Below are 10,338 nucleotides of genomic sequence, written 5' to 3'. Positions count from 1 at the left end.
CATCTTGGATGACTTTCACCCAATTTTCAAGGTCAAAGATCTCATTTCAGTTACCTATGGTAGATAAAAGTGAACATATATAGCTTGCCGTACTAGTATTTGTGTCGGGCAGTATGTGATAAAACCATCTTCTGCTAATAGTTTTCGTATATATCAAATGGTAATCTACTACTTCAATAATTTAGCTAACCACTTATCACAATATCAATGAAACCGATCTGTAAAAATTACATCGTCACGAGAATTACTTCACTTCACTAAGCAGGGCATATGCTCTCTCTCTCTCTCTCTCTCTCTCTGATAATAACTCGAATGCACTTGATATACTGAACACATGGCTTGATATGTCAACCGCACAACTCATTCATTAGTACACACAATTTTCAAAATGTTTTATTTGACAGAAGGCATTGATCCACAAAATGTTTGATCACAGCTTGACCAGGTGGATCTTGTCCGTCTCGTCCTCTGTGATGACGAGTGTGTTGTCGTTGACGGTGATAGCGTACGGTCTAATCACGTCATCGCTCTTCTTCACTACAGTTCTCATCTTCTTCCCGTCCTCCTCGTATACCGTCACGACCTCATTTACGTCAGGAAAAGAGACGTACAATGTGTCGTCATCATCTGATGTCACACAACAGGGCATACTGGGAAAAGACTGATACCAACGAAGGTCCAAATTGTCGTTGAAACATATCACGTGATTGGAATCAGTAAAGTCGCAGACGATAATGTTGTCGTTGGCTGTCGACGTTAAGAACATTGGGACGAGGAACAGCGGGATGGACCCTGTCGGATTTCTGTGTCCAAGAATCGTTTTAAGGACCTTCCCATCGTCTGAAATGATTTCTATACCAGGTGGCTCTTCGCCGTCGTAAAACGAAACGCAGAAATTTCCTGTCGACAGAAGACAAATTCCGATGTAGGATTTCTTCGTTCGAATTTGATCTCGTATGTGCATTTTCTTTCCAAGAGAGATGTAAGCGATTTTACGCTTGAATAAACGAGTTGCCGCTATTTCATCGTCTTTTACCGCTGTCATCCGACATATATTGTCAACTTTCATCGAATCGACGTAAGTGCCATCATGTAGGAAGCGTTGGATGTAACCACTCTCTCCATCACACGTCACGATGTACTTGTCCGTCATCACTACGTCATAATAGTTGCATTCGTCAACGTCTGTGGTCTGCTGACCTCTAAAATGTGATGCTGAGGTCAGTTTTAGGTGTCCACATCGTTGCTTGCTGTGTAGCATGTTCAGAATCTGTTTATTTGGAAGGAAGTCCAGGGGAAACTTCCGTGTTTTTGTTTGCAAAGATTCCTCAAACTTCCCAAGTTCTTTCAGATTTTTATCGACTGACCGGTAAAGAGACAGTAGTTCAGGGATATTTTCATCGTCAAAATTCTGATTGAATTTTGAATATCTTCTAGCTATTTCATCATGAAGCACACAATTATTTTTGGTGTCACATTCAACTTTGTGTTCTGCCACTTGAGTTTTCAGGGCACCAAGATCCGTTTTGCATACCGCATAAAAATCATCTAATCTCGCTTCGAATTCGTCTATTTCGCCGAGAACCTCTTGCTTGGCCTCAGAAATCCCGCTTCCAGTCGTGAATATTCGTCTGATTTTCTCAGATTTGAGATAGACCTTCTCCAGTTCTCGGTTATAATTAACTAACACTGGCATCACGCGTTGGTACGCTTTCTGAAGTTTGACGCAGTCACAAGATGAACTGCGGTGATTCTGCACGGCATCATCAGCACTCGTCATCGTTTGACATCCGAAGCAGAAGAAATCCAGACCCTCGCCTTTCTCGCTTACATTTGCCTGCTTCATGTCTTCCTCCACAACTCTGATCAGCGCCTCAGCCAGAACGTCCGTCGGGAAAGCTCGTGCTCGTTCCCAGGGATCTTCTGCTTTGTTGGTCTGGAGTTCTGTCTTGTCCACTGGGCAAAGGAAAACATTGTCATCTGGAGATGCGCCTATGTGGCTGGCTAGACAGGCGAGACAGAATGTGTGTTCACAAGGCAAAGTCCGGGGCTCCCGGAAGCGCTGCAGACAAATCGTACAAGTCAAGTAATCCTCCGTCACGTTACGAGCAAGACGACTGGTAGCCATCTTTAAAGATTATTGTCTTTGACGCACTGATCCTAGTATCAGTCTCACTTTCCCCACCTGTCCTCACTATACGATAAGCAGAACAGCAACTGGAGACAGTAATCTCGATTTCTGTAAACTGTCAAACTTATAAAATGGATGTTTTAACGCTGATCAAAACTTTCCCCATGCGTTGTCGCTGTTCTATAGCCAAAAAGAATTTCTAAATACTGATCAAAGTTTTTAAATGTTCTGATATTGAGATTATAGCAATACACACGAAGAAATTGTTTTCATTTTGGATTAAAGGGATTAGTAACAATACATGCAAAACATGTATACGGTCTTCTGTCTGACGATAAATAATAGAAAAGTACAGAGACCTTCATAGGTTTTATTTAAATCCTTGTTTGTGACATTGAGATGTTACATAACACTGTGACTAGAATGTTACCAATGAGCAATAATTCATAACAAACATAAACAAGGTTAATAATCACACTCATATACAATGTACATGTACTAGTAATTAACATCGACTCTTTAAAGATAAATTAACAGTATGATACATGTTTAACGACCGATACAACACGCCAACGTATACTTGGGATTGCATGTCTATTGCAGCTGATGGCCCAGCATTGAGAAATTCACTGTCGTCTGTCGTTACTGTACATGTAATGTGTTTACAGGAACACAAGACATTGAAAGAATGAGCACCTGTGTTGTCACTGTAATTTGTTTGTAACAGGCCTAGGAACCCCGGTATTGCGAAAACGAGCGCCTGTGTCGTCACTGTAATTTGTTTACAGGAATTCCGACATTCATAAAACGATCCCCTGTATCGTCACTGTAAATTGTTTACAGGAACCCGGTATTGAATGAACAAGCGCCTGTATCGTCACTGTAAATTGTTTACAGGAACCCGGCATTGAATGAACAAGCGCCTGTATCGTTACTGTAATTGTGTTTAGAGAAATCATGTCGGCACGATACATGTGCAGTGTACTAATGACATACACACAAACGTTACCATAAAAGTTGACGGACATTCTTCAATATTAACTCCGATATCAACGTCTGGGGGAGAGGGAGTGGGGGGAGGGGGGACACAAGACCTGCCTTGCACGGCCGACCGAGTAAAACAGGTTAATCTGTCAGAAATATTGTAGGTCACTGAACAACAGATACTCCTTCAATGTCCGAGGCAGGGCCAGATGATTTAGATAACGGAGGGGTTTTCTTTGGAGGACGTGGTACAAGTAAACCCGACACGTAGACAACAGGCTTCGTGGTGAACCTAAAAAATAAAACAAGGGTGTGGAGGCTAAGGTCTTCTGACGTTAGAAATGTATTTCACAACCATTAGCATCAATACAATTCCAAATTGAATTTCTTTGTTTTCATTAACATGTAAAGCTGGCAAAACCATTGACAATAACAAAATCCGGAACATATCCAATTAACATACACATGTAAATAAAATAAGATTTTCGAAATTATGAATTATAATTCAACATACACATGTAAATAAAATAAGATTTTCGAAATTATGAATTATAATTCAAGGAAATATCTGGCATGTTTCATGATCTATTAGCAACAATATTAATTAATTTAAACGGAAAAGTAATATATTTATTCATTCTTCCTTCCATTTGTAACAGGAGGGGAGAAAATGCCAAGGATCAGACCGGGATTCGAACCCGGGCCTCCTGAATTTCCAGTCACGTGCTCCACCAACCGAGCCATCCGCCCACTGGCTATAGAACTCGGCTGACCGCTACGTCCACTTACCTGCCTTCTTAGTGACATATGTTGCGACAAACTCCCTATCCTCTCGCCTTTCATACAGGCGATTATCTCTCCAATTAAAGTCCCATCTTTGACACCCAAACTCGTACAACAAGACCAATATGGCCGCCGGCTTTAAGTAAAAGATACAGGCAAACAGTGGGGACATTGTCATTCTCTGCAGGGTCACGTGGTTATAATCTAGGGCACATCCATGAAGTAACAGCGACTTCATCATATCAAAACACACCCGACCGTCTATAGTGGTTGACAAGAGGAAGTCGATTGCGCAGACTCGACCGTTGCTGAAGGTCATAGCGGTGTTCGCCTCGTATTCCAGCAAAATCTGTCAAAACATTAAGCATTTATACAGCGATATGTGTTTGATCCGTTATACATGCGGAATTACGTAACAGGAAATTAATCGCAATGCATTAATAACAATGTAAAATCATAAAATTTTGAATAATTTCCACACTTAAAGTTGTAATGTCGGCAGACTTGGCACAGTTATCAAACGTAGTGCAACTTTAAATGCATGATGTTTGCGTGCATGCATATCAAAATTAATTTTTTGTTTACGTACGGGAAAAATTCCGTAACCCTTTTAGCTACAACATTGTGTCTGTTGTTATTTTTGTAAAACTATTATATTACATGATTGTGTATATACATTATAATGTCGATCCCGTGGGGATCCAGGTTAGAATAGATCCCCAGTACTCCTTGCTTGTCGTAGAAAGCGACTAAATAGGGCGGTCCTTCGAATGAGATCGCAAAAAAACGAGGTCCTGTGTCACAGTAGGTGAAGCAGGATAAAGATCCCTCCCTGCCCAAAGGCCATAAGCGCCGAGCATAGGTTTAAATTTTGCAGACCTTCGCCGGCAGTGGTGACGTCTCCAAAATATGAGTGAAATATTCTCGAGAGGGACGTTAAACAACAATCAATCATCACAATGTCGAACTTCGTATGAGTACAGATCGCTATAAATCACCTTTTCACTACATACTGTAATATCATTTGTTAATACCCAATACAGTGGCTATCTTTTTACCACAAATGATCTTTTCTTTCTTAACAAATCGTTGACAGGTTTGCAAAAAATATTAGAGAACTTAATACTTTGTATGTATACATCTTTTGCATGAATTTCATTAGAAAAGATATGAATAGCAATTGACAATTTGACAGATATTGATGATAAATGAATTCATCTCGTACTTTTAGTATAGCAGCATTCTTGTGCATTATTGCTATTTGTAGCGGAGTGTTGAGATGTTTCGAATTTCCCTCTGGATTCGCGCCTTTCTCCAATAACAGGAACGATGTGCTCGTGTGGAGATTGAATACAGCGCTGTAAAGCGGGGTTTGACATTTCCTGTCCGCGGAATCTACCTCTGCGCCTACGCCAATCAACACCCTAACCAGATCGTCATTTCCAGCTTCAAAAGAAACAAAAACACATCCATAATATTTAAGGAAGTTGGAATTCATTAATCTCTTAAAAGATACACCAAAATCATAGAAACCAACATCAGTTTAAAGTAGTGTAAAACTTACATAAAAGTTGTTAACCTAAAATTATATTATTTGGATAGAAATAAATTGAGCCAGCATCAGATTTTTAAGGGCATACGACGCATGCGTCGTTTCTGACATTTTCGCTAAATTCATCTCCTTGATATGAAAAGTTCTATGATTTCCAAAATAGGTTGAAATCATATATTGTCTATAATCAACGTGAATCTCGCTCATTATATTCATTTCATTACTTTAGGGCCATCTGAACTTAGATCTCCTATTATAGCCCCACGGGCCTCTGTATTGAACAAACTTAAATTTGCACTACCTGATTCAGATTCAGATTATTTATTTCCGTGAGCCCCAGGCTCATTGGATACCATATACATAAATACATTTATACAAACAAACAAAAATGGCATTATGGAGAGTGAGTAGACAACAATGTTACAACTATGTATAATTTAGATTAAACAAATGATATCACACCATATGAGAGTTTCGTAGCTTAGTAGCATACTGTAAAAATTTTCCAACTTTAATCAGTTCTTTAGTATTTTTAACACTGAGTAGTTTAATCAGTTTGTAAACACTGGGTTTTGTATAACAGAATTTCTTAACATATTTTTTTCTCAAATCATCATATAGAGGGCATTTTAAAATAAAGTGGAACTCATCCTGTACATCATTTAGCTCACAAACAGTACATAACCGTCGTTCTCTGACTATATTATTATGCCTTCCAACTTCAACATTCAGTTTATGCGATGAAGTTCTAAAACGAGTAATAAAATATTTGTGCACAGAGTCAATGGGTTTAGTCAAGTAAAACTGTAAACAAAAGTTATCAATCAAATGCTGATATAAAAAACCTTTTGGTGAATTTGTAATGTTTTCTAAAATTGTTTGTTTGTAAACATCAATCATACGTTGTTCAATTAACTTGTAAGTATTATTATTTATATTTGAGACATTCCAAAGATAAGATAAACCTAGATTTGCCAGTTCTCTTTGAATGTTTACAGTCCAACTATCATTACAAGAAACTCTTTCATCAAAGCATGCTTTTAAGATACAGTAATATTTGATTGTAGTAATTTAAGCCAATACTTAAATATTCTAAGTTTCATTTTGATTGCTAGAGGCACTCTACCAAGTTCGCAGTAAACTACATCATTGAAGGTTTTACTGTATACACCTAAAAGCTTTTTACAAAAGCCTGAGCTTTGGGAAAACCCCATATTTCTGAACCGTATAATAAAACCGTGTTGACATAGGTATCAAAAATGTAACATTGTGTTTCTGTATTAAAAGAATGTTTTTTCAAATTATTGGAAATTGAAAATAATGCTTTTCTCCCTTGTTCTGCGGCATGTTTCTGTGTTTTGAGGAATTTACCATTATAATTAAACAATATACCAAGGTAATTAAATTCATTGACAATATTAAAACATGAATTATCATAAGACCATGTCTCATCTTCTCTAAGTTTTCCACCATTCCTGAAAACAACAATTTTAGTTTTTTGTACATTAACATTTAGTTTCCACTCATTAGTATATTTCTTCAGAGAGTCTAACATTTTTTGTAAACCCTCAGTTGTTTCATCATCATCCTACACTGGAGTTCATGATTTTAACAAACTATAATCTACACTACCTGGGAATGCTTGTACACTGATATGACTTAAATCATGGTCCTGCTGTTATTGGGGAAAAGATTTTTAAAGATTTTTTCTATATATTCCCATGCAAAACTTTGATACCCTATTGAGGCCTCACCCTACCCTCCTGGGACCATTATTTGAACACACTTGAATCTACACTACCTGGGAATGCTTGCATAATAATATGAGTAATCATGGCACTGTTGTTTTTCTCGGAGACTTTTAAAGATTTATCCTATATATCCTCATGTAAAATTTTGATCCCCTAATGTGACTCCACCTTACCCTGGGGACCAGCATTTGAAGGAATTTGAATTTACACTATGTCAAGAAACTTTCACGTAAGTTTCAACTTTTCTGGCATAGTGGTCCTCGAGAACAGAATTTTTAAATGACCCTAACTTTATTTTTACATTTTCTTGATTATCTCCCATTTGGAGGGAGCATGGTCTTTCATTTGAAAAAAACCTTGAATCCCCTTTACCCATGGAGGATGATTTGTGTGTTTGTATGATATTGGTTCGATCTGTCCGATATAGATACTTACCTGTCGCTGCCTTGTGTAAGGCTGTTTGTCCTATAAAGTTTCTTGCATTCACATCTTCTTCTTTTTGTAAGAGTTTCCAGACTCCCTCAGTGTCACCATCTTTAGCGAGCTGGACGATTGACGGAGTGGCACAAACGTCAGTGTTCATTTGGCGCAAGCCTCCCTAAAAAAGTCTTTTACCACAGAGTGCGTGTCTAAGTCTAAACTTTTCATATTCCATATATATAACATGTAGAGTTAAAACAAAACACCCAAAGGTCGCAATATACATGTAATTCATCTAGGTAAATATTCTACATCATCCAAAATTCTACTGCATGGATCACAGGGGCTTGTTCCCGTCTACATAGATATTGTAAAATTTATCTGGTTTTTGTATTTGTTGTTGTTTTTTATACAGTATTGTTTACAATATATTTTTAAACGGGGACAACGCCTCTGTACATGGGTCAAGCACTAAAGTGAAGGCATGTAAAATAACAGGCACGGGAAATTTTATCAATAAAGACCTAGAACTAAAACATTAATCCCGAGATGTTACGATTGGTTCATATGATCAGTTCTGGACAGTGTTGGTTATACTTATAATAGCTTTGACTAAGCCCATATTTATCATTTAACGAAGGTTTATAATTCTATTACATGTACTTATTTATATCATACTGTACGTACACTGAACATTTCATTCAACGAAGGACACCCCCCTCCCGCGAGACCAACGAGCTGAAGCATCGATAAATTTTTAAATACATGTACGATATTCATCTGATATACTTTCGATGTTCTTAATTTTTCCCGTGATTATAGAAGTCACTGCTACGACTTTTTTGCAATAATTTATATGTACATGTACAAACACGTCATGGATAAACACAAAAAAGTTTTTATTTTGGTTGAACATGTTTTGTGATGATACAGACGTTGAAAGTAAGTAATAAGTAGAAAACTGTCCAAAATGTCAGATATCGAATGGTCCGGGACTGTTCAGGAAGTTTGCGTATTATAACTTCAAGATAATACATTTTACCGAAATTAGGTTGTACACTACCTGGCTGTGGCAATGTCCAAGAAATCAGGCCATCGTTTATAATAAAGCATTTGGCAGTTTTTATGTTTGTCATTCATATAGTGCATTATATTTTCGATTATTGCGTTTGCCAAGGAGAAACCACGTGTATTCGTAATCTTAAGTTTGCCCTTAAATTATCGAATTGGACAAAAACTACTATTGCAAACACATTTGCGATACTGCATTTCAAATTTTGAAATTATGAACGACTGTTCATTTTGTCTTTGGTCAACTATTCACCAAGACGGATTATACGATTGCATTCGTAAAATCATTAGAGAGAGATCGAGAGATGTTATACACTAGGAACATTTAATTTGGAGCTCCACGTGACTTCCTAATAATCAAATTTTATTTAATGCATATCATATCAATAAATATAACATGACTAATGCACGTAATTATTTAAACATTGTTCTTAAATTCATTTGAATTAAAGATATCGTTTATTCATGTGCGCAACAATTCAAATATGCATTAAAAAAGTCTTTCCCTCTGTGCAATATCATTTATGATTTCCCGCGCTTGCGTGGGGTTTCATCTAGTGTTTTTATATAGAAAAATATAGAAAACAAATGAAAAATTAAACCATACCTATGGAACTTGAAAATGTTGGTCCCAATGGCGTCAATTCGAATATTAGCGCGTGGACATGTATTTCTCCATTTTTAATCTCTTCTACCCTAATTCACGTCGTTCTGAGATGTTACATAAAATCCGTAAAAGCATGTAAATTTTATTTTCTTAATCATATATAATCATTCCTCGATTAACGCGATTGTGCCATGTCTCCTATTTTTGTAAATTTGCTAAATACCTATAATGCTGAATATAACGCCACAATGCAATGTTTACATCAATAGCGTTATGCTCCCCGCGTTCAATATATAGGCGGATCAAATGTCCAAAATTAGGATGCTTTGATAAAGCTCTGTCCTCGTGCTAACTTTGGGTGTTGTTTTTCTTTCTTGTCCTGTCTAATGCCAATACTTCTTGCTTCGCCTTCAAACACGGCCACGCCGTAAGACATATTAACAAAATCAGTGTTGTAACATTTGTTATTTTTGTTACAAACTGAATACCATATGATTGCCTCATTTCATGGGTAGACCCCAGAGTTCTTAGTTAAAATGATCTAAGTAACTGTGTCTCGGAACACGCCCTCACCACAGTTAGTAAAACAGGGTCCGTAGGACATTATCACTTTAACCAGTTAACGATACGATAGAACATTCTATCTAACCCTCTCTCTTCTCTCGTTCCACAGTTACATAATTATGGTGATAACATCTTACCAAGTCTGAGTCTGATCATAGACATATATCCGTTATATGTCTATGGTCTGATGTACTTCATCTGTCAGTTGAGCCTAAGTCAAGCTGGAGTCCCTGACAATAAGTTAGCGGCCAATAAGGATTTTTCAAAAATATTTATCGCTTAGAAAATGTACGTATAACGAACCCGACGATAAAAAGTGTTCCCCAAGTACGGCGCCTAGTGCCTAAACTAGGACTTGTGCCACTCAGGTGACCACAGAGCATTTTAGGGCATTGACTCCCCTAAAATCTGACCTCAAAAGGGTAAGTATAGGCACCGTTTTGGGCACGGCGGCGCCAAATATATCCTATTTGAC

At 37.5% G+C, this 10,338-nt stretch overlaps 2 protein-coding genes across 3 annotated transcripts; both read right to left on the bottom strand.

Moving 5' to 3' along the window:
• Positions 1–377: 377 nt before the first annotated feature.
• On the bottom strand, positions 378–10,137 carry LOC125647513 (tripartite motif-containing protein 2-like). Of its 2 annotated transcripts, none has more exons than XM_056139858.1 (5): positions 10,001–10,137; positions 7,637–7,809; positions 5,124–5,344; positions 3,905–4,247; positions 378–3,407 (listed from the first exon to the last, which is right to left on the bottom strand). In XM_056139858.1, exon 5 carries the CDS (start codon positions 2,126–2,128, stop codon positions 431–433), a length of 1,698 nt encoding a protein of 565 aa, XP_055995833.1. In that variant the 5' UTR covers positions 2,129–3,407; positions 3,905–4,247; positions 5,124–5,344; positions 7,637–7,809; positions 10,001–10,137; the 3' UTR covers positions 378–430. The 2 variants fall into 2 exon arrangements, with proteins under 2 accessions (XP_055995833.1, XP_055995832.1); XM_056139857.1 differs by having other exon boundaries at positions 7,637–7,799; positions 10,001–10,126.
• LOC125647234 (ankyrin repeat and SOCS box protein 1-like) lies at positions 3,265–7,784 on the bottom strand. The gene is made up of 4 exons (XM_048873926.2): positions 7,637–7,784; positions 5,124–5,344; positions 3,905–4,247; positions 3,265–3,407 (listed from the first exon to the last, which is right to left on the bottom strand). Exons 1-4 carry the CDS (start codon positions 7,782–7,784, stop codon positions 3,265–3,267), a joined length of 855 nt encoding a protein of 284 aa, XP_048729883.2.
• Positions 10,138–10,338: the final 201 nt, after the last annotated feature.

The sequence above is a fragment of the Ostrea edulis genome, chromosome 6 (assembly GCF_947568905.1).
Source record: "Ostrea edulis chromosome 6, xbOstEdul1.1, whole genome shotgun sequence".
Lineage (NCBI taxonomy): Eukaryota > Metazoa > Mollusca > Bivalvia > Ostreida > Ostreidae > Ostrea > Ostrea edulis.
Note: the sequence above shows the minus strand (reverse complement) of the source record. Positions and strands in the feature narration are given on the sequence as shown.